Below are 24,861 nucleotides of genomic sequence, written 5' to 3' on the forward strand. Positions count from 1 at the left end.
ACTCCAGGTAATTTCTGAGTCTGGGTCTGGGTGACAAGACAATAGCAGTGCCATTGATATAGGCAGAGAGTCTGCTTGGTGGTAACCATGACAACACTTCACCTTAAAACGTCTTGACACTGGAGTGATAAGCCAATAAAGTGGAGAGGTCTGGTAAAAAACTGGAGTGTGGGAGTGGCCTCTGTGACTGGGGAGTGAAAGCACTAGTCTGGGAGTGAGGAGGCAGAGAATATCTCTCCCTATTCCATCATCCCACCCTAACCTTCCTACACGTGTATAATTTTTGCAGGGTGAGGAGATCTGCCATAAGTGTGTGGGTGTATGTGTGTGTGTGTGGTGTGTGTGTGTGTGTGTGTGGTGTGTGTGTGTGTGGTGCAACCAACATTTTCGTGTTGAGAGTCTGAAAGGGGGCACAGTCAGATCCCTGTGGGGAAGGGGGCTGAAGCAGAGGCATGAAGAAGAAAGAAGATGGTCAGAGTTTTGCTTGGCAAGGAGGCCCATGCCTGAGTCCACAAGGACTTCTGCATGTGACCTGGGCAGCACTGCCACCAGTGGGAACGACTGCCACACCAAGCCCAGTGTCGGGGGCAGGAGCTGAACCAAGAGGTACAGCTCAGCAGAGTTCCTTGGGAAGCAGATCCCCAGCCAGCCGCTCCGCAGACTGCCACCCACTGCCTGTGGGTGCATCAGAACCCGGAGGAAGCGCTGCTCTCCTGCCTTTCCTGTCTTGGAGGGCGACAGGCAATTCATTTGCTCTAGCCCTCTGACTCAGATTCTTTTCTCTGTGCTGTCGCCACCCCCTGTGACTTCAGCAGACGTCACTCTCTAACCTGTTCAGTCACTCTGTAAATCAGGACTGGGCTACAAGGCATAGGCCCACAGGGCTGATGTCCTTGAGGAGAGGGACTGGGGAGGCTACATATCACCTGAGGGGAGCAGGAGCCCAGGGACTGTAGCCAGACAAGGGACCGCAAGCAGGAGAAGCAGCCTGGGGTTACACGTTTCCCTGTTGCTGCTGAGGGTCTACCTCATAAACCAAGGGAATGTCTCAGACACACAGAGATCAAATCTTAACATTAGTTGGTTCCCAAGCCCTCGCCCAGAACAAATGCTGTGCAGTGTGAACAGAGCTGTATATTGTTGCCAGAGGGAGAGACTCATTCATAAGTCAGCTAAAGCTGTGTTCTTTTCCTGTTCGTGGACACGTGTGTTGTCCTCTGAACAGTTCTTGATGCTACTTGTCTCTGGCCAGGTCCCACATGTGGAGTCATGACCCAGAAAGCCTGTCTTTACCAACAAACCCTCTCTGCTCCTTCTTTTTTTTTTAATTATAAAGATATGGGGCACAATTCAGGGTTAGGTATACAAACGTTGATTATGCAGGTACTCTTGTTGATGAGGTATGCCCCTCCCTCCCCTAGCAGTCCCTCAACTGCCAATCCCACCCCCCTTCCCCTGACAGTTTCCAACTACTGCCAATCCCTTTCTTATAGCATTGTAATTGTTCAAGGTCCACTTATGGGTGAGAACATATGGTACTCTGTTCTTTGTTTCTGTGATAGATCACTGTCTGCTCCTTCTTGGATGGCCACATATGTCACCGCAGCTTTGCTCCCCACCTCTCACCCACACACGACACTCACAAAGAAGAGGGATGCTAGAAAAGCTTCTGAGAAGTGGATGCATTTCCTAGCTTCTAATGAGCTGCTCACTAGTAAGCTTCCTTTTTTTTTAAATCAAGTTCAGAATATGGGGACAAAGCTGGGCTCAGTGGCTTAGCCGTAATCCCACGCCTTGGGAGGCTGAGGTGAGTGGATTGCCTGAGCCTGCAGGTTCGAGACCCACCTGGGCAACTTGGCGAGATCTCATCTCTACAATAAATCAAAAAATTAGCTGGGTGTGGTAGCGCGCGACTGTAGTTCCAGCTACTTGGAAGGCTGAGGCAGGAGGATCGCCGGAGCCCAGCAGGTCGAGGCTGCGGTGGCCAGGAGCGGCCACTGCACTCCAGTCTGGGTGACAGAGTGAGACTCCAACTCAAAAAAAAAATATATGAGGACAACTGTGGAATAAAAAAGGTAAGTTACCCTAAGTTCGTTTAGTATAGGTAAGATATTACTGTGAATATGTGGGGGGGTTGGGGGGTTGTTTTGGGGGGGTTGAGTTTACACTTACACTTTATGTAAGCGTTGTGAAAGGCTCGTTTGCTTGTATCCTACTCTCCTCCATTCTGAGATAGCTGAGTCTGTAGTAAATCAAAGCACAGCTACCCAGTCTTGTCACCAACAGGTGGTTCCCGCTCTCTCCTCACACTTGCCTCAAGGCCATGTATAGAAATCAGAGATTGTGGCTTCTGGTATCAAAAGAAAACTTATAAGCCTTGGTGGTAGGCACTATACTAGGTTCTCTTTCTTAATAGTTGTACTGAGATATAATTTGCAAACAGTATGATTCACCTATTTAAAGTATACACATCAGTGACTTTCAGTAAATTCACAAAGCTGGGCATCAATCACTACAGTCAATTTTGGCACATTTTCATTACTGCCCAATCAAATCCCATTCCTCTTAGCCATTTCCTCCCTACTCTGCATTTCCCTGTGCCCTAGACAAGCACTAATTTACCTTCTGTCTCCGATCTACAGTTAGATCTCCCTATTCTGGACATTTCACATCAATGAAATTATACAATATGGGGTCTTCTGTAACTGTCTTCTTTCATTTATGTAATAGTTTTGAAGGTTCATCTGTTTTACCATGTATCAAATTCTTTGTTACTTATGACTGAATAATACTACACGACTTATCTATTTATCAGTTGACGGACATTTGAGTTATTTCCACCTGTTGGCTATTGTGAGCAGTGCTACTATGAACATCGTGTGAGTTTTTGTATGAAAATATGTTTTTGTCTCTCCTGAGTATATACCTAAAAGTGGAATTGCTGAGTCATATGATAACTCTGTTTAAGTTTTAGAAAAACTGCTGAGCTGTTTTCCATAGTGGCTGCACAATTGTGCACTCTCACCAGCAGCATATGATGATGTGCCAGTAATCTTGGGTTCAGGCAATCCTCCCATTTCAGCTTCCCAGGTAGCTGGGACTACAACTTCACGCCACCATGGCTAGCTTTTTATTTTTTGTATAGATGAGGTCTCACTGTGTTGCAAAGGCTGGTCTAGAATTCCTGAGTTTGAGTGATTCTCCCTCTTCGATCTCCCAAAGTATTGGGATTACAGGTGTGAGTCATGGCACCCAACCAGTAATCTTAACTATCGATGCTACAAGGAATAAATTCATGAGTTCAGGTCCCTTAGTGTAAATTGACTTTGCCACTACACATGGATATCTGACACATTGTACCAGAACACTTAAGTCTCAGAATTTCCGGGATTCTTTTATAAATTGTAAATGTAGATTACTGACCCAAGATCCACCTACAGAGAATTTACTATATAGAACTGAGTGAAACCAGTGATGGAACCTGTATTGTATTTGTTTTGAAATGTTGCATTTTTTAATGGTCTATATTTTGCTGGGCATATGAAAAAGGGTTCTTCACTGGGTGCACGGGTCACTCCTATAATCCCAGCACTTTGGGAGACCAGGATGAGAGGATTGCCTGAGCCCACAGTTCAAGACCAGCCTGGGCAACCTGACAAGACTTCATCTCTACAATAGATCAAAAAATTAACCTGGCATGGTGGCATGCCAGCTACTTAGAAGACTGAAGCAGAAGGATTGCCTGAGCCTAGCAGGTTGAGGCTGCAGTGGACGTGAGTGTGTCACTGCACTCCAGCCTGGGCAACAGTGAGACTCCGACTCCAAAAAGAAAAAAGAAAAGAAAAAGGCCTCTTCAGTTCTTTTGGTTTCACCTTTAACCCTCACTTTATCAGACTTTTAAAGTTCAAACTGAAAGGAACTCTCTTTACACACATAGTTAAAGGAACTACCCTAAATCTCCCTAATTACTAGCTTTGTGAATTCTTCCCCTTGGTAGGTATTTTATTTCAGATGACCCCCTCGAAATTTATAAAATGAATAATATTGTATACTTCAAATCATCCAGTTTTCAGAAGTCAGTGACCGAATGCCTCAGAATACTTACCCACATGCCACACCCCATCAGAATCCAGAATTTATCAAATGTCCTGTTCATAAAGACAAGAACCTGTAGAAAATCTGAAATGTAGTCGGGCTCAGTGACTCAGCCTATAATCCCTTTGGGAGGCCGAGGCAAGTGAATTGCCTGAGCACGCGGGTTCAAGATCAGCCCAGGCAAACTGGCGAGACCTTGTCTCCACAATAAAATAAAAAACAGCTGGGCATGGTAGTGTGCGTCTGTAGTTCCAGCTATGCGGAAGGCTGAGACGGAAGGATCGCCGGAGCCCAGAAGGTCGATGCTGGGGTGGCTGTGAGCAGCCACTGTGTGCATGCCACTGCACTCCAGCCTGGGTGAAGGAATGAGACTCCAACTCAAAAAAAAGAAAAGAAAAAGAAAATCTGAAATGTAAAATTTACTCCAAATTAATATTCAGGTAAATTTAATAATGATGCCTCCAAAAATGCAATTTATTGTAATATGGGTTAAGCTTAGCAAAATAACATTTTTCTTAAAAAATGTTTTTGTTTTAATTATAACATACCTGCAAATAAGCAAGCCATATTTGTAAATAGATCTCTTGGGAGAGTCTCTGGAGAGTCTGTTGAAAATATGGCAAATTGGGCTAGGCATGGTGGCTCACATCTATAATCCCAACATTTTGAGAGACTGAGGCAGGAGGATTGCTTGAGAGTTTGAGACCAACCTGGACAAAATAGTGAAACTTCATCTCTGTTATTAAAATTTTTTAAAGAAAGATAAAAAAGAAAATATGCAATTGGCCTCTATAGCACTATCTCAAATGAATGATGGGACTTAAATCTTCCATGGCAGTAATTGGTATAAGTTCAGCAAAAATTGGTTCTCCTTCCTTCCAAAATATAAATGGAAGACCAAATGTTTAACCAAGTCTAGTCAGGAATATCAAATTTGAAGATGAATTTCTTTTAATGGGGTTTAAATCCTCTCATGGATAAGAAACAAAGATTGCATTTCATATATGCAAATGATGCTTGTTCTGGAAAACTAGTCACCCACCCAGACAGCTGGTATGGCTCAAGTCTAATTACCTTTCAATCAAGCATTCTTTTTTTAAAAAATCTATTCTAACAAGAATTATCTAACCATTCATCAAAAGTGAATTTCTGAACTGAGACTCCTAGAAGGCCTTTCCCCTTACGCAAGATTACAATAAAACTTTAAATAGCCATAACTAAATTGCCTGAAATGTCTTTGTTAACACTGGGGCCAACTGAATGTCACAGCCCCTAAAAGATTGCTTACTTGCTTATGAAAAGTGGGAGCGACAAGTTAACACACAATGCTTGCTTACCAAGTTGTTTGACATTCCTCAAACTATTCAAAATGAAATTATTTAAAGAGGTCTATGTATGAGAATGATTAAAGTTTAATGACCTCATACAGCTAAAAGGACAGGTTGATAGACTTTGATTTTATTCTACTCTTGGACTCTGATTTAATAGGACTGAAGATCTTTGGTTATACTGTAACCAGGAGCCAAAGGTCAAAGACATAGAAATAGTTAAGGAATATAAATAAGAGTCAACAACATATATAGTCTCTGATGCTGAAGATAAGATGAAAGGGATAAAAGTGATGACTATAGAATGTCTTTTCTTGGAGAAAGTACATACTGTACTTTGTTTCACACCAGTTTCTGTCCAAACTTCCTACACTTCTCAAATATTCCTGAAATGCTTCCAGCAAAATATATGTCTGTTGAAAAAGCATTTAATTGTTGAGATTATTTTACTTTGGCATAAAGATGGCTTCTCTTTGAACACCATACTCTGTCAAGATGAAGGCATCAAGTCGGTGCCTAAACAGTAATAATTTTGGACTTAACACCCTACTCTTTTCCAAAAATATCGTTCACTAATTCCATTGTTTGTTTGTTTGCTTGCTTGTTTGTTTGTCTGTTTGTTTTTCCTTCTGGGTTTAACATAAAAGTTAGCCCCTAGAAGACATACGTGGTTCCATTGGTAACATACTTTAATGACTCCTCTGATCCTGGCTATTTAGATTTTTTAAAAAAACTATTTCAAACAATGTTGCAGTGAACATTCTTGCACATACTTCTTTGTTCCTGTGTGTTGTCAGTTCCTTACATCTCCACTTTCAGATTTCTTTTTATTTTTTCATGAAGTTTTCTCTATTGAGAAGATAACTATCAGGAACTTGGAAGAACTATTGTTCAAATTGAATTAGTAAATTGTCTAAGTGTTAGTGATACTTATAATAATGATGCTTACAGAAACAGCTTACCAAGAGCCTGTTCACCCCTCCTGGTGTCAGCTGATAACATGTGGCCCATCCCAAGGAAGAGAATAACATGACCTAGAAAAACAAAGCAGTGGCCAAGTGCAGTGGCTCAAGCCTGTAATCCCAGCACTTTGGGAGACCAAGGTGAGAGGATTGCCTGAGCCCACGGGTTCAACACCACCCTGGGCAACTACGCAAGACCTCATCTCTACAATAAATCAAAAAAATTAGCCAGGAGTGGTAGCGCATGCCTGTAGTTCTGACTACTTGGAAGGTTGAGGCAGAAGGATTGCCAACGCTCAGCGGGTTGACACTGGGGTGACCGTGAGCATGCCACTGCACTCCAGCCTGGGCGACAGAGTGAGACTCCAACTCAAAAAAAAAAAAGAAAATACAGAGCAGTTTCCACCACCCTGAAGCCTTTGTTTCCTTAACTGTGAAATAGGAAACCCAGTCTTTGCTGAGCCAACAACAGTTGCTTACGATGCAAGGAGCAGGTGGGTGGGAAAGTCTGCAGACTGTTAGAATTGACTGGGGCTGGCCTAAGGGGAGCGCCTTACTCCAGTTTCCCCAAGTGTTTGGCTTGGCCTGATTCCTCTTCTCTGGATCACGGATGCTCAGGCAGCCTCCCCAGACCTCACCTCCAAAGGTCTTTATAGCTCCTTGAGAGGAATTCACATGATGCCATGACCTTCACTAAGAAAAAGCAAAGGCTGTAAAAGGCCAGCCTTGGCTCCCTACTCCATTGTTAAATATTAATAATATCAGGACACAGAGGCCAAGAGTGGGCACCCCATGTATCCACATGTGCCCCTGCAGTGCTGGAAACCACAGGCCATGAGTCCTCTCCAGCCCATTCCCCTGTCAACACAGAAGATCTGGCTGTTTTCTCTGTGCTCGAGGCCAACACAAAAGAAGGAAAGCATTGGGCTCCTGGTTCTTTCCGACTGTGAAAGTCAGGTGGAGCTTGTTTGCTCTCCAAGGCACTCGTTCAAGAGGTCAGTCACCCCGGAGAGGCAGAGAAGGCACCAAGCCTGAGTGTGTGCTAAGGGCAGAGCTGCCAGATGGGCCTGGCTGCCACAGGCTCTGCAGGCGCCGCCCGGTAAATGACAGCTATGATTGCCCCAGAGAGCTCAGGTGCAAAGACTATCCCGTGCTCCCAAGAGGAGGAAGAGGAGGAAGACACAGAAATCAGTGCTGCTCCCAGCTGCAGATCACGGCAAGTCCCAGGAATTCAGGATACAGGGTGAGTGTCCTCAACCCATGGGGCTGGGTGGCCCAGGGTCTTTGACAGGAGTCTCAGTCCAATGGCCATTGATTAAAGTCCTGTTTAAAGTGCAGGGATCTCCCAGCGGGGCCTAAGGATACAAGACAACTAAATGCAACATGATGTCCTAAATGGGATCCTGGAACAGGAAAACGGCATTAATGGAAAAACTAGTGAAAACCAAAGAAAGCATAAAGTTTAATTGAATAATAAAAAGCATAATATGATACTCACTCTAGAAGCAAACTAGATATGTTCTCTGATAAAAGTATATCCTTTGTTTCTGTGGCGTCTCGCATAGGCAGACTCTGGACTTGTCTCCATCTTGTGATTTGGTTTTTTTTTGGTTGGTATGTGTTCATTATAACAATAGTATACATGTCTAAAACACACTCCACTGTGGATTGCAGCCTACTTTCATCTTTGTACACTTACCTAATTAACTCTATTAATTAAATATGCAAAATTAAAAGTGTATCAAACGGTATAAATATAATATACACATACACTTTAAATGTTTAAAAATATCCAAAATATACAGTAAAATATACATACAACTATTTCCATACATTTAGAAATGTAGAGATATTGTTTTTATGAAGGGTGTGTGTACTCACAAGAAACTATACAATACAGAAGTGGTCAACATGAACATCCCATGTGACTAGTTCCCATGCCACTCCCTAAAGGAAGATGTGTATATGTAGACCTCCACACTCTTTTCTCTGTGTGTATAGAGGGATGCATACGGGATGGGGACCTGCGGCTGACGTTTATAACCAATCAAAGCACTCCAACATCTGGGATTGGACAGAATGTCACAATCCTTATTGGCACAGTGCTCTGGACAGTCCATTTTCATGCCAAAATATTTTCCTTTAAAATCTGTAGATGTTTCTTCAGTTTTCTCGGACCATTAGTGCTAGAGAAAACTCTGATGTCAAGATAGTCCATTTGTCAATACTCTAGTTTTCTACTTGGCTGTCTGCCATCCCTTTGCTTTGGAGTGCCCCTGGCTGAGTCTCCAAAGGCTATTTTCAGCTGAGGTTGTTGAGCTCCTATGGTGATGTCAGAATGTGAGGGCACTTGAGAATGCCTGGTTCCTCTCTTTTTCTTTTTAAACATTTTCTTAGTGCCCCATGCCAGTTTATTATTTGTCTGTTCAAAACTCTTCTCATGTTGTATTTTTTTAGTTACTTTAATCTCCATTCCTGGTCCCTTTTACCTCCTCCCTAAGAGACAACCATCCTAATGTGTTTAATGCGTGTCCTTTTTTAAAAAAAAAGTGTTCTTATAAAATGTGTGTTGCTGTTTTGTAAATATATATCTTAAATTTTCATAAATGATATGGAATGCCCCTCATGATCCTTGAGGATAATTTCTTTAGAACATATTCTTGGGTTCAGGACTGCTGAGTCATGGGGGGTGCACCCTTAGGTTAACTAATTCACTTTCCAAATGGCAGCCCTCATCTACACTCCTTCTATCAGTGCATAAGTAGAGCCTCAGCCCCACCAACATGCAGCACTATCCAGCCCTCAAACTGCCGATCCAACAGGTGCCAAGAGGAATCTCATGTTTGTTTTACTTTTCATTTCTCTGATTACCAAGGAATTTGAACATTTATTCACATGCTTGCTAGCCTTTGGGTTTCCTACTTTGTAAACTGCACGTTTATATCCTCTGTCCATTCAACCATTGGGGTTTCAGTCTTCTTGTTGCTAAGGAGACAGTGGCACTTGGGTCAAATATATAGTGGACTGGGAATGCTGGGCAGGAAAACCTGCGATGTCTTCTGCAAGGGTCCCACAGCCCATCAGCGGCGCAGGTCTCCTCACTTCCAGATCAGTGCTTCTCCACACGTGGTGGGTTGGAATAAAGATCTGAATCAAGCTGGGAACGGTGGCTCACACTTGTAATCCCAGCACTTTAGGAGGTCGAGTCAGGACCATTTCTTGAGCCCAGGAGTTTGAGACCAACCTGGGCAACATAGCAAAACCTTGTCTCTACAAAAAAATTTTAAAAATTAGCCATACATGGTGGCATGCACCTGTAGTTCTATCTACTTGGGAGACTGAGGCAAAAGGATTGCCTGAGTCCAGGAAGTCGAGGCTTCAGTGAGCCATGACTGTACCACTGCACTCCAGCCTGGTTGACAGAGTAAGACCCTGAATCGGTATGTATATATATATTTGAGTTACTGCCACTTCTATAGTCTCTTTCCCTCCAGGCCCCACCTGCTCCTGGGTTTGGGCTGTTTGGATTCTATAACACTGGACCAGTGGAAATCTGGGTTTGGGCGTGGAGAGGAGGTCCAGCGGGGGTGGGATAGATAGTCATGCCCTCTGCTTTATCTCCAGGGATCTTCAGGGCTGGTCTGCTCAGGAACCAGAGCCTAGGAGGCCAGAGGGCTGCTAGGGCCAAGGGGCCTAAGAACCTCACTGCTGGAAGCACCCCCAACCCAGAAGCAGGGACATGGAGCACAGCAAGGGGGCCACTGGAGCCCCGGCTGGCACCGTGGTGCCCCAGGAGCTGCTGGAAGAGATGCTGTGGATTTTTCGTGTGGAAGATGGTAAGTGGTGGTAGATGGATGGTGGGGCTAGGGGTGGCTCCACACAGAGCAGAGCTTGGCTGAAGCCCCCTGACATTGTCACCTCCTTCACATCAGGCAGCACATTGTCTCTAAGATAGGGACTGAGGCTGGCTGCCTCAGCACCCAGAGGGGTCTGGCTAAACCACACCCTCCTTTTCTCAGGGCATGGTCACTCATTCACACAGTCATTCAACCATCACAACTACTTATGAGGCGCCCACTGTGCACCAGGTGCTGTTCTCACTGGGCCCTGCTTCATTTCCATAGTGTGGGTAAATCTCAAGAACTCAAAGTCAGGTAGTCACTGTGTGTGTGACCTCTGGGCAGCTGCTAAATTCTGTTCAGCTGCCACTCCTTCCTCCCCCTCCCTGCCTTCCTTCATCCCTTTCTTCCCTCCTTCCCTTCCTCACACTACACAGGGCCAGCTCCTGGCAGAAGTGAAGACTATGCAGGTTACCTCAGCCCGCCTCCTCCCTCCCCACCCTCACTCCCTTTCCCCACTATTTCTTGACTGCATGCTGTCTTCCCCATTGGATGAGTCTTCTCCAGATACTGTCTCTCACTGCCACCCATCAGACAGGAGTTCCCCAGGGCAAAGGGCTCATCTTTGACTAGGGTCTCTGCCACAAGGACAACTGATGCTGTGGGCTGGGTCCACAGCAAGCTGAAAAGCTGCCTGACCGCTCATTAGGATTCTGTCTTTTGCGTCCCTACCCAGCATCTCCTTGGAATATTTCCATCCTGGCCCTAGCAGCCGTGGTGCTTGTGATAAGCATGGTCCTCTTGGGAAGGAGCATCCAGGCAAACAGGTGAGCTGCTGATCTGGGGGTAGTCTCCAGAGAGGAGAGGCCTTCCCACAGGGGTCACTTAGGGACTGTGACTTTTGCTTTGGGATAACAAAATGTAGCCTTTAGGGTCCTTTAAGGACCTGCTGTTGAACCCAAAGTTACTTATAAAATATAAATAAATAAAAACCAACTGTCTCTGATAACCATCCCCTGGTCACAGCCAGTAAGCAGGTATAACCTGAATGAGTGTCGCAATTAAGAAGGAAGTGTGACCAGCCTGGGCAATTTGGTGAGACCTCATCTCTACAATATATCAAAAAAGTTAGCCAGTGTGGTAGCTTGCACCTGTAGTTCCAGCTACTTGGAAGGCCGAGGTGGAAGGATCACCTGAGCCCAGCAGGTTGCCGCTAGGGTGGTCATGAGTGTGCCACTGCACTCCAGCCTGGGTGACAGAGTGAGACTCTGTCAAAAAAAAAAAAAAAAAAAAGGCATGCCCCTTTCACCCTATCAGGAACCACCCCTCTCAGCAGGTCAGCACTGAGACAAGATGGCTGTCCATGGGCTCAACAGGCCTGCTCCTGTAGGCCCAAGAAGATCCTCTGGGCAGTTAGCTTCCACAGTTAGGTTCCTTTGATATGGCCAGTAAGTCTAGAGGGCATCTTGAGTAAAATCAACTTGGAGAGGGGATAGCTGGAACCAACTTGTAGGAGTAACTGGAAGGAATGTCAGGTTAAGGAAGTGGGCAGTGGGAACCAATGAAAGTGGAGTGAAGCATACATGGCAGCATCTTAGAAACATTTGATGTTAAGCATAGGCTGGTTTGGAGAAGGAAGTCCCTAGAGGCAGGGAGATGAGTGAGAAATTTCCTGCAGTAGTGAGGAGGATGGGGAACAGGGTGACAAGTATCTGCACTAAGTGGGATGACAGTCCAAGGGCCAGAGACAATGCCATTTGGTGAAAAGAACACAGGACTCAGAGTCGGGAGGCTTAAGTGCACATCCCAGGAATGTGTGTCTTTGGCCTCTTTGAACTACATGTCCCCAACTATACGGGAAGGGGGTGGCAGAGGTGAGCTCACAGGTGGCAGTGGATTCCCCAAGATGACACATACACAGGTGTAAACTGCATCTCTGCGAAGGAACGTCAAATCCATCCTCGCTTCTCCCCTGACAATTTGCACAGTGCATGTAGGATTTTTCCCTCAAACTCTCTGAGCCATTTGGGAGACCCTGGTCTGCCCCAGTCACTCAGCCTCCCTGATCAACACTGTTCCCTCTCCTCCCAGAAATCAAAAGACATGGCCACCAGAAAAAGAAACTCCAGAAGTCCTGTATTTGGATGAAGCTGGAAACAGGGATCACAACAGCCTAAACAACCTAAGAGAGACTTTGCTCTCAGAAAAGCCAAGCTCGGTCCAGGTGGAAATTGAGTTACAGGAAAAAGATGTCCCATCAGTTCTCCTTCCAGATGCACCAGAAGCTGAGAGCTACTGAGAGTTCAGAATATGTCTCACTCCACACCAGGCACATGATCTGAGCTCAACTCAGTAGCCTGAAAAGTTTTACAGTCTCTCCCGAGAAACCTGATTTTCTAATGAGCAGATACAATGAATGAACAGCAAGCAAACTGAAATTTTGTTATTTAAAAAAAATCTTTTATTAAAATGCTCCTGGAAGTGGGCAGTTGGAACTGCATAGTCTGTTCAAATGGCAGTGGTACACACACACACACACACACACACACACACACACACACACACACACACATTCTTTCTCTCACACACACATACTCTCACACTCACACACACACACCCATGTACACACAGTGCGGAGCAAAGTGCACATCCCCACAGCTGGCCTGTGGGCCAGGAAGTTGGCTAAGGCTCAGCGTGTGGTCTGGAGTAGTTCACAGTCTCCCTCTGACCTCAGCCTCACCATTTGTAGAATGAAGCTGAAGACCAGGTTAGAGATGCTGTTTTCAATGTGAACTCCTGACACTGCTGAGAGAGAAGGAGTCTGGGCTCAAATTCCCCTTGCCAACTTTTCCAGCCCCTGAGCTCTCTCCCTTCCCTGCTTGTCTGTTAAAGATCTGGACACGGCCTGTGTAAACAAAGTTAGACAGCAATCGCACTGCCTGCTTCTGGAGAGCCTTTTCTTGCTAACAGCGGGATCCAAAGGTGTGATCTGATCCCATGTCTGAGCCTAAGTGTTTTGGTAGAAGCCATGGTGACACCACCAAATAATTTACACAAAATGTACTTGACTAACCCCAAATGCTTTTGTTTTTATCTCACAAAGGTGAGCTTTGAAAACTCAGACCCGTTGCTGAGGGTGTTGGGTCCTCGCAAACCAGACTATAGATGAGCATGCTGTGTTTCTGCCAGCAAGTGGGGCCGTTCCCCAGGATGGGCCTGATGCTGCCCATGTGGTCTCCTTGGAGCCCTGGGGAGCTCCCTGGAGAACAGCTTCCTTCTGCAGTTTTGATCGGTACACTTACGGAGGCTGGTCCTTACAGCTTGTTGACAGGGTTCTCAGTGGTGGGAAAACAGGGGACCCTGCTGAAAGAACACAGGAGTCTTCCCGCACTGGACAGACAACCCACAGGCCCCCACCCTCGTGGAGAGGCAGAGTTCTGGAACCCGAGCCAGTTTGTCTCATTGGCTTATTTTAACTGTATTTTCCCTGTGTAGACTGTGGGCTCTGTGGCCTGGGGCTTCTGAGAGGTCGGCAGATGACTGGAGGGCCAGGCTCCTGCCTGAAACCTGCGGCCGCCCTGCCTTTCTCGCCCACTAGGTGGCGCGAGGACCCTGGGACTGTGGTTCTTGTTGACAGTCCTCTGGCCCAACATCCTCTGAGCCTCTCAGAATGTCCACCCAGGCCATCCACGGAGGGCCACGGCTGGCCTGGCTGTAGCTGGAGAGGAAGGGGTGAGGAAGCAGGATGGACACTGAAATTTCTTCCTTCTGAAGGTCGACCCCAGGTCTGGGCTACCACGGTGGTTGTCTCCCTCCAGGGCCACTGATGGGGCCGTTACCAGAGAGACCATGGCCTGAAGGAATCAGGGGCCACATTCCCATGCGACCCTCCCTCTCACATGGTGAGCTGGGTGTAGGGACGCTGCTTGGTGCCGGAGACAAGGTCAGCAGTCCACCAGAGGCGAGGGCGATGGGTCCATCAGAGGCAAAGCCTAGCGTTGACCAGCCTGTCTGTCTTGCAGCCCTGCCCAGCCCCGGGGCCCGTGGGACCTGGGGGGGCGCTCAGAAGATCTTGAAGCCCTTCAGCAGGGTCAGAGTGGGTGCCTTGCGCTTGCTCTGGGCCCGGGAGGCCTTCACCGTGACCAGCTTGGCCTGGGCCACGGCAGGCATCTCCTTGAGACTAGCAGTGGAGAGCGTGTTGAAGGCGCAGCTGGTAAGGCCATGCCGTGGGGTGAGTGGAGCCTGCGGGGGCAGGGCCCTCTCCTCGGAGATGAAGAGGGGCCGGGCCAGGGGGCTCTTCTCCAGCTCCCGCCGGGCCTCTCGCACAGCCTCATGGAAGACGTGCTGCACATGCTCAAAGTCCAGGCAGGCAGAGACCTCGAAAAACAGGCACCCAAACCTGCCGGCCAACGCCGCACCCTCTGCCTGGGTGACCTGTCTGTGAGGAAGTGGGGGAAGCGGGCATCAGGAGGAGGCTGCTCCAAGTCTGCAGATAGCACCTCCTCTTCCCACTTGCCCCAGCTGGCTAGGGGTCATCTTCACCTCCCTGAGGCTGTTTCTCATCAGTGCCATGGGATAATGACATTAGCCTCTCGGGATTAAGGTTAAGAAAGACAGTTGGGTGCGGTGGCTCATGCCCATCATCCCAGCACTTTGGGAGGCAGAGACAAGAGGACTGCCTAAGCCCAGGGGTTCAAGACTAGCCTGGGCAATTAGGCAAGACCTTGTCTCTACAGTAAATCAAGAAAAATTAGCCAGGCATGGTGACACATGCCTGTAGTTCTAGTTACTTGGAAGGCTGAGGCAGAAGGATCACCTGAGTCCAGCAGGTGGAGGCTGCTGTGACCGTGAGTGTGCCACTGCACTCCAGCCTTGACAACAGAGTGAGACTCAGACTCAAAAAAAAAAAAATTAATGTGTGTCAATGTTTACTTAGTATGGTAGCCGGCACAGAGTCAGTGCTCAGTAAGTTGTGGCTGATGTCGCCAAAGCCAGAATTTAGGAAGAGGATGAGCATCAGAGAGGAACTGGTCCAACCTCCCCCATGCTAGATCCCACCTGTGGCCATTCCCAGTCCCATCACTCCACTGTCCCAACACAGCCTCTTGGGCGGGAAATGGGCCGCCCACAGCCCTGGCTTGTGGGATGAGCTCTGGAGAGAAGCTGCTGTTTGGACTCTGGAAGCCTGTGGGTGGCAGAGCTCTCATAGCTTATGGAGAATCTGTCTACCCAGTCAGGAAGGAGCAGGAGAGAGCAGAGGGGACAACATTTCACAGTGAGGAAAGGAAAAGGAGGGAGCGGTGCTGATTCCAGCCTGGTCCCGCACCACATCCTGTGATGGCAAGACAGAAGATCTGAAGCTGGGAAGGTTCTGGGAGCTTCTGACTAGAAAACCATGGGAATTGAGGTGGGAGAAAGGAGAAGACTGATTCTCGGGTAGGTCATAGGTTCAGCAGAGGGAAAAGATAGTGATCCCTGAGGCCTGGGGGCTGAGGTTCTACTGGCTGAATCCTCCGGGCCCTCTGCTGAGTTGCCCCAACCATCCTCGAAGATGAAGGCACAGTCTGCAAGGCAAGAGACTTGAGCGAGTAGTGGTAGAAAAGGATTTCTGAGCCAAGGTTACTTTGGCAGGCGCAGGGGGCCAGAATGGGACTAGCTGCCCAGGGCACTGCGGCATGGTGGGGGTCATCAGAGAGAGGGACTGGGACAAAAAGGACCAGGGAGGAATCCACACCCCATTCAGGGTTGGCATCCTGTCTGAGGCTCCCCACTTCCTGAGAAACCCCTTTCGAAAGAATACTTGGTATTAGATGTTTTTGGAATAAGCTTGAATCTGCAACTTTGTCATTGTGAGGGCTTGAATCATGAATTTCCAGAAACAAGAACCCCACTCATGCACCCATGTGTGAGAGTGGGTGACGGGCACATGACGTTGTCCTTTTTCTTATTTTGTTGCATCCTGGTGAAAATGTGGCCAACAGCTTGGGAAGTACTGCCCTAGCCCACATTTCAGCCTTTTAGTTGCAAGTCAGTCATGGGAGACAGGGACTGATGCTCGGCTGACAGATTCAAGGTGCTCACCAAATCCTAATCCACTAAACGTGGGACTTAAACAAAGAACAAAATGGGGATACCTTGTCATAACCCATTCCTAGGGAACTGATGCTGCCTCATTTGAGCCACATATTCTCTGTTATTTGCTCACAAATCATTTTTAAATGATCCCTTTGGCCATGACTGGAGTCGAAAGAGAGATCTGTAGCTTTTTCCTCCATATTGAAAACTGGCCTGTTCACAATCCAGTCTTCTGACCTTTGAGGAACTGCCAACCTGCCAATTCCTCAAAGACTACTTTCAGATCACACAACTTCCCTCGTTCCCTGAGACAGAACTGGGTCTGAGGGCCTGACCTGCTTTGGAAGACCCCTTGCTGAGGTTCCCCTTCACAAGTACACACTGCCCTTTCCCTCTGCCCACCTGACCTGTTCTGAACAAAGTGTCCTACATGGTAATACCACCCGTTGTGCCCTTGGCCCTGGGGAAGCAGGACTGAGCAGCCGTGAGTAAGGAGGCACGGGTAGAAGACTAGCAGAAGGTGCCACCCCTTACCGGTGGATTGGCCACACAGGACAGATGTCAGTGTTGGAGAAATCTTGTGGAATTACTCTCCAGGCATCAGCATCATGATTTCAAAGTGTGGAGGTAGACCAGGGGATGGGGAGGCCCAGGCTTAGCTAAAGAGAGCACATCCTACCTCCAAGCATTCCAGTACTGGGTCTTTTCAAACACGGGGCCCACCAAGCAAAATGCAGCTGCAGTACTCTGTTCTGGCCCTGTCTGTGACCTCCAATTCAAGCCCAACCCCTTCTAAAAGAGCCTGCCCCCATCACAATCAACCATGGGAGTTGGGAGTAAGGGAGCGGTGCTTGGGTGAGGCAAGAGCAGGTCGGACAAAGCAGATGGCTGACCCAAGGAGCCAATCAAAGTCTCTCTCCCTAGACCTGGACTTGGGCACTGAATGATGTCAGCTACTGGGAATAGGACAGAAGGTCCCATAGACCCGGGCAAGAAAGGGTGAGTCCAAGAGATACCACAGAGACCCAAAAAGGTGGAAGGAGTGCATCTCTTCACAGGCTTCAATCCCTTCCCGTCCTTAACTGTCTGGAAGACCAGTGCCTGCCAGACCCTCGCAACACAATCCCTTCCACTAGTCCAGAGGACTGTTCTCAGCTGCTGACGGAGACCTGCAGGTGCCACCTGCCTTTACAGATGAGGATCATGGGCTTGGGGAGCAGGGGATATGCTATGCTCACCTATACTGGGCCATGTCCAGTTTGTTGCCCAGCAGCAGGGCCGGGCAGCTGCGCTGTGTCTCCTTCGCATGCCAAGCAAGCAGCTCCAGGTAGCCACTGCTTCCCTGGAAGCTCTGGCGGCTGTCGACGCTATACACCACCAGGAAGGCATGGGCCCAGTTCAGGTAGCGCTCGCAGTTCCTGGGGGTGTCCTGGGTGAGGAAAAGAAACCCCGCTCAGGGGCAGGGCAGCGGGGTCAGGACAAAGCTTTCACCTGAGCTGTCCCATCCCACCTCCCTGCCCCTGGGTCTCTGGATATTGTTCCCCAGCAGAGCACTTTTCAAAGGGGCACTTGAGTGTTGATTTGGCTTGGTGTGAAAGGAGACATTGTCTCATGAATCTCCCACCCCACAGTCAGAGCCTTGGAGACCTTGGCCCCTGGGGCACAAAGCCAAAGACTCTGGCATGGCCTCTACAGAGGCTTGGCTGTCTCTGGGCACTGCCAGTATTGGGTCAGGTTCACGTAGCCCCTTCAACTTCTGAGAATAACTGGCAAGGGTGGCGAGGGCATGAGGGATGAGTATGTTGGGGAGAACTTGGCCTGAGGAGCTCTCACCAGAGGATCTGTGTAAACAGGTGACGGGGGCATAAAGGCCATGGCCCAGGTTCTCAGAGTTGACACCAACAATCATCAGGCCCTGTCCCAGCCTTCCCATGTGGCAAATGAAGGATTTGGGCCCAGAAAGATCAGCACATCATTCAGGGCCACACAGCACAAATTCCTCATCTGAGGCCCCCACTCTGGACTAGGACTTCTCCTTAGGAGGCTACACTGATTCTTAGCTCTCTGGGTGCAATGGGAGGAATTTACCAGGTCTGCAGTATCCATGACCCTCAAGTGAACAGGCTGGTGGTCCACAGTCTCTTCAGAGCTGTAGGTGTCCTCTGTAACACAGGTGGTCAGCCAGGTCAGACACAGTGAACTGGGGCTACCTTCAAGCTTCCCTCTGTGCAGGACCCCTATGTGAGCAGCCCTCAGGAGCTGCTCCAGGACTGAGACCCCTGGAATGTCCTTGGCTCTCATCCCCATGGAAGGTGCAGGCAGAACATCCTACCAAGGAGATTCTGCTTTGCCTGCAGGTACAGTGGTCACTCGCAGAACTCGCCTTGGGGGTCAGGCCTGTGTTCTGGGCCCATGCAGGAAGCCAGCAGGAGGCAGGGAGCAGCCCCCGGGTCCATTGGGCAGCACAGTCTCAGGAGCTGCCCTGCTGGCTCCTGCAGCCCTGAACCCCAGGCTTCTGACCTCTTCCTCTCAACCACCCTCCTGGCCCTGTAGAAGACAAGGAGAAAGAAGTATATGGCATGATGGAGGGCAGACAGTCAGATCCCATGTAGAAGTTCCAAGAAAGTTTTACAAATAAGCCTTGTTGACAGCATAGGTACCTGGTGTTTTAAGCTAGAAATGTGGAACCAAAGTCCCTTTATTTTCCTTTTTTGTGTGTGTGTCAGGGTCTCACTTTGTTGCCCTGGCTGAAGTGCAGTGGCATAATCACGGTTCACTACAGCCTTGACCTCCCAGGCTCAGAAGATCTTCCCTCCTCAGCCTCCTGAGTAGCTGGAACTACAGTTGTGTGCCACCATGCTCAGCCCATGTTGGTCTTGAACTCCTAGGGTCAAGCCATCCTCCTGCATCACCATCCCAAGGTGCTGGGATTACAGGTGTGAACCACCATGCTCACACCTGTGGAAATATGGAATCACACTCAACTTCAGCTATGTTGTAGCTATGTGCTGAGGCTGAGCCACTTCAGCACACTGAGGCCATGTCTGCGTTTTAACTGGGAATGCTGTGCTCTCGTGGGATGACCGTTTCCAAGCCCTGGCTCTATGTCAGGCACTGTGCTCAGCACATGTCTCTATAGCTCCTCTAACATCCCATCTTTCAGCACTCTGCAAGGGCTGGGTAGGGGCCTGGACCAACATCACCATCTGGTGAAGGGCAGAGGGGACCATGGTGCTCCCAAGCAAACAGGGCAGAACCACATGTCCAGGTGATTTTTTATTTTTACATTTTGAAGTAATTTTAGACTTGTGTAGAGGTTGTGAAATAATATAGAGTTCCCACACGTGTGTCTCTCGGCTTCCCCCAATCACCTTACATGACCATAATACAGGGATCAAAGCCAAAAACCTGACATTGGCATCATACTAGGAACTACACTACCAGCCTTACTTGGATTTCTTGAGTTTTGGGGTTTTCTTCGTTCTCGTGACCTCAAACCAAAGGAAGAAGCAAGGGTCAGAGGAGGATGCTGGCAGGTACGCTCTCTGCCTCCACCTGAGTGCCACTGGCCCACATCTTGGGTGCACTTGTCCCTACCTTTCCCTGAGTGTCCCCTGCCCCTACTGGCCCTAGAAGCGACCCTTCTTGGCAGAACTGGGATACCCTCTGCCTTCCTGGCAGTAACCACTATGAGAGAGCAACCCATTCCCCCACCCCCAGGCTGGATTGACAAGCATTCACTACTCTCTGAGGGCCACTGGCAGCCACACCAGGCCTGGACACACTCCAGGTCCACTAGCATCCAGCATGAATCACAGACAACTTCTTGCCCCCGGCTGGCTTTGGGGACTTGGAGAAATACCCACTCTTATGCAAAGACAAAAAAAATCTAATGGAAACTATGCCCCAAATGTTTAACTATATTTGGTCCACGAAGAACTGCCTTAGATGCCTACATCTTGTTCAGATTTGTCATTATTTTTCTGCCAAAGTTGTCTGATGTGCCCATTAGACATCCCTCCCCCAACCAAGAAACACAGTGTCCTGCCCAGCCTAGCAAATGGCACTAGCCCAGCCTTGGTCTCCTGTCCCTCACAGCACAACAGTCTTACAAGGCTGCTCTTACTTCCACTGCAGAAGGATGACAAGGTGAGGCCCAGAGGAGGAGGAAAGTCACCCAAGGCCACACCCTGCCAGCAGAAAGAAAAAAACTCAGGGCTTCTAGACTGGGCTGCCTCTATTGGGACCCCCTGGAGGGTCTGCAGTTCCTCCCAGAAGCGCCAGCCCAGCTGGGGATATGAAGCATGGATGGGTGAGGTGGAAGAAGTCCTGGAGCTCATGCTGTCCAGCCTCTCCAGTCACAGTAATAGCCACCTTCTCACCACCAAGACACTGCCTCAGAGTACTCTGCTGTCCTTAAGTATATGAGCCTCATAATTCCTACCTCTAATTCACATGCTATGGATTTTCATGCTGACAGAGAGTTGTTTCCCAAAGTACTTTTCCCTCATTTACAGAAATAATAATAGCTTTAAAGGCACCAAAGAAGCTGTGATCATTATGTGTGTAGGGTGATGCCTCAGAAATGGTGCCCATGTCCTTGCTATAGCAGGCTGAGGTCACAAGGAGTGACAGGCCCGCATTCTCCCCAGTCAAGGCCTCTCATGAGAGAATATTCTCCTAGAGATCCCTACCTGGTCCTGGGGGCTCAGTGCAGGCAGAGCCCTCCCACAGGCTTTGAATCTCTCAGTTCCTGCTGGCTACAACAGGCATAGCCCACAAACACAATGCAGTTCTTACACAGAGCACAGTCTCTTAGCCCCATCTTCTGGATGGGGAAACTGAGGCTCAGAGAGCCCCGTGCCACAGACCTCTGCCTTCAGGCCCTCTATAGCATTAGGTGGCCCCCCATGCAGGGCAACTGGAGTAGTATCTCATCTTCCTTTGTACCTGGGAATCACCATAATCTTAGGAAAATCACTGAACTCTCTGCCTCAGTTTCTCCATCTGTGAAATGGGACCAATAATAGAAGTTGTTTTTTAAAGGGTAATCCTAGGTTGGATGTGGTAGCTTATACCTGTAGCCCCAGCAATTTGAGAGGCCGAGGTAGGAGGATTGCTTGAGCCCAGGAGTTCAAGACCAGCCTCATCTCTACAAAAAAAAATTAAATAATTTAAAACTGGATGTGGTGGCACATACCTGTAGTCCCAACTACTCAGGAGACAGAGGCAGAAGGATCACCTGAGCCCAGGAGGTTGAGACTGCAGTGAGCTATGATCATGCCACTGCACTCTAGCCAGGGTGACAGAGTGAGACCCCAACTAAAAAAAAAGGTAACTCTAAAACCAAAATTCAACCCCGTGGTTAGTGCCTCTATGTTATGCCTAGTACGGAGCTATATGCTGGAAATGGGAATGACTCTCTCCCCTCACAAGGCTCCCCTAGTGAGCTCAGGCTCTCAGCAGACCTAGGAAAAAGGCAGAGTTCTTTTGCCAACATCTGCCTGATGACTAATTCCTGCTCCCCCACCCCCCCTTGAGTATTTAGACCTTTCTCCATAGGAGGAAAGGCTCTGATCCCACAGCTTCCACTGGTGCTGGAACCAACAATGGAACAGTGACCGGAATGTTTAGGCTCTTCCCAGGAGAAGCTCTGAGGAGTTGCACCAGCTCCCAGAGTGTCTGCTCTCTAGTTTGTGGGTTCTCTGTGAAGTGACAGACCAAAGGCTGTTGAGACTAACCATGGCGGGGCTGCCCGCGTCCAGTCTCACCATGCCTTCCATGAGCAGGCCAGAACTCCCACATCACTCAGTAGAAACCTCAAACCACCAGGCAACAGGCTCGTCCTGTGGGATCCCGTGGAGAGTAGGGACTGGGGGCAGGGAGGAAGAGACTGAAGGTGGCATGCCAGGAAGAACACAGAATGCTCAGATACATGTGAATTTCAGATCAGAAGGAAGAATTAATAATGAGCATAAGCATGACCCATGCAGTCTCTGAACCAGGCAGAACATGTCTCTTGAGGCCTGTGCGCCTGTTACTCTCCCTCGGCTCTCACCTCTGTCCTCAATTCCTCCTCCTAGCTCCCGCCCACATTCTGGCCTCCCCAACACCTCCCCAGCAAAACACCACAGCCTCCGGCCTTGGCTCTCAGAGGCCCATCTTCACTGTCAAAGGGGCACCTCTTGGACTCACCCCGTGACCTTGGCCCAGAGGCCTTGGCCCCTTGGGCCCTCTCCTCCACAGCCGCCCCAAGGGGTTTGCCAAGGCACAGGTGGTCACACAGCTTGAGGAACAAGCCCCTCGGGGACTGTCAGCATACCGCCGGCCCTTCACCCCTAACTTGGACTCAGGCGATCCTTCCACCTCAGCCTTCCAAGTAACTGGAACCACACGGGTGCATGCCACTACACTTGGATAATTTTTTGATTTATTGTAGAGATGAGGTCTCGCCAAGTTACCCACGTTGGTCTCGAACCCCTGGGCTCAGGCAGTCTTCTTGCCTCCACCTCCCAAAGTGCTGGGATGACAGGTGTGAGCCACTGTGTGCCTGGCCAGAAAATGTTTTAAGTGCCAAGAGAACCCCTCCACTGCTCTGCTTGACACTCTGGGGCTCTGTTTAAGATTTGGAGGAAGGGATTCTGCTACCCAAGGAAACCATGTTTTAAACCATGGGACTAAAGAGCCTGAGGCCTCCTCCTGCCCAACACCAGATTCAGCACTCTCCTCCTAAACTACCGGGCAGATGGGCTCTGCTGGGCCCAGGTGCTCTTTCCTCCAGGTGTGGCAGTGGTGATATCACACCAGAGGCCTGAGTTCAGCTTGTACCACACAGCCCCAGCTCTCTTTGGGGGGCTGCCCCTCCAGAAATACTTTATTCAGTTTTTATTGAGGAAAATAATCCAAAACTGCAACATCCATTTTCAAGCAGCGAGATCATCTGGACACCTGGTGCTCTCAGTGGATAATGTACAATAGACAGATGTGATCAACGTGAGCTGTAGGCTACATTTCCGCAAGCAAAATTCTGCTTTTATTTGTTTTAGATATCAGGGTTCCACGTGAGAGGTTGATTTAGGAAAAGGTCATGCTGCTAAAAATAGTGTTCAGAACCTAACCCTTACCTGTACCCCACAAAACCATAATAAAAAATATTGATTAATAAAAAAAAATAGTGTTCAGAAACACTGACTTGATTCATCAGAGATATTCTCAGCTACCATGCATGGGAAGACATTAGAGGAGGAAGAAAAAACAAAGACACGTCAAGTGTCTACTATGGGTCAAGGGTCAAGGTCCAGACTCGATTTTTTACATGTGTTATTTATTAGTCCTCACAGTAATTCTCTGAGATAGGTATTTTATGCCCATTTTAATGATAAGGAATCAGTAGTTCAGAGAGGCTGGATGACTGGCTCAAGGTTGCACAGCTAATAAGTGGCAGAGTCAGGCAGAATTCAGCACAGTTCTGACAGACATCAAAACATCTCTTTTTCCCAATATATCATGATTCGACTATAAACCAAAACTAGTTTTCTCCTGTGGTTCAAAAATTGGTTCAGAAGCCAGCACTCCTAGAGAATTTTTCAAATGTCTTGTCCAGCTTTTCTGGAAAAGACCACTGAGTGACCACCTTGAAGAACAGCACCTATTTAGACATGGACATTCTGTTACATTTTGTTTTGCTGTGTTTTGTTTTTTTGTCTCATCACACCTCATATTTTAGGGCAAATCAGTCTCTCTCAGTTCTCTGAATTGGGCCAACCCCCAAGTCGTCTGGGTGGGCTGTGGAAGGGATATTTCTGGCACTTAAAACATTTTCCGGCTAGGCACAGTGGCTCACACCTGTCATTCCAGCACTTAGGGAGGTGGAGGCAAGAAGACTGCCTGAGCCCAGGGGTTCGAGACCAACGTGGTAACTTGGCAAGACCTCATCTCTACAATAAATCAAAAAATTATCCAAGTGTAGTGGCATGCACCCGTGTGGTTCCAGCTACTTGGAAGGCTGAGGTGGAAGGATCGCCTGAGTCCAGCAGGTCGAGGCTGCGGTAGCCGTGAGTGTGCCACTGCACTCCAGTCTGGGTGACAGAATGAGACTCTGATTCAAAAAAAAAAAATTTCCCTCATGAGCTGAGTCATCCTGGTGGCTCCTCCCTTCTGCATCCCAGTGTGCAGTTGTGGCCAGGGTCCACACACCATAGGGGAGCACTATGGGGGAGGCAGCAGGAGGCACAGGGGTAAGTGGCATCTTACCCAAGTTGGGGTCATATTCGCTGATAAATCTCTTGGTCAGAAACTTCACGGTCAGGGCTGTAAAAAGCAGAAATAGGTTGGCTCAGTGTCCCTTGTCCTGTCCAGCTACCCACCCCTCGAGTTTTAGGGAGGCCCCATCTGATCCCTGGCTGACACCAAGCTCAGCTCCCTCAGGAAATGAGGCTGGGAACTGAGGAGCTGGTTTGAAAGGCTTGGAAGAAATCAGAAATATGAGGAGCTGAGTCCCGCTAGCTGCACCCTGGGATTTTTTTTTTTCCTGGCAAGAAAAGCAATGAGAGGCAAGCCCAA

General features: G+C 48.5%; 2 protein-coding genes across 2 annotated transcripts; one reads left to right on the forward strand and one right to left on the reverse strand.

Annotated features, from left to right (window-relative positions):
• The first annotated feature begins 10,124 nt into the window (after positions 1-10,124).
• Positions 10,125-12,523, forward strand: SLC51B (solute carrier family 51 beta subunit). The gene is made up of 3 exons (XM_008068320.1): positions 10,125-10,221; positions 10,961-11,051; positions 12,316-12,523. The coding sequence occupies exons 1-3, from the start codon at positions 10,125-10,127 to the stop codon at positions 12,521-12,523; spliced, it is 396 nt and encodes a 131-aa protein (XP_008066511.1).
• Positions 12,524-14,198: 1,675 nt separating this feature from the next.
• Positions 14,199-24,609, reverse strand: RASL12 (RAS like family 12). Its single transcript, XM_008068318.1, has 4 exons — positions 24,553-24,609; positions 18,388-18,461; positions 17,538-17,728; positions 14,199-14,662 (listed from the first exon to the last, which is right to left on the reverse strand). Exons 2-4 carry the CDS (start codon positions 18,403-18,405, stop codon positions 14,287-14,289), a joined length of 585 nt encoding a protein of 194 aa, XP_008066509.1. The 5' UTR covers positions 18,406-18,461; positions 24,553-24,609; the 3' UTR covers positions 14,199-14,286.
• Between the last annotated feature and the right edge of the window lie 252 nt (positions 24,610-24,861).

Source organism: Carlito syrichta, unplaced genomic scaffold (genome assembly GCF_000164805.1).
Source record: "Carlito syrichta isolate Samal-C Ts95f unplaced genomic scaffold, Tarsius_syrichta-2.0.1 Scaffold310114, whole genome shotgun sequence".
NCBI lineage: Eukaryota > Metazoa > Chordata > Mammalia > Primates > Tarsiidae > Carlito > Carlito syrichta.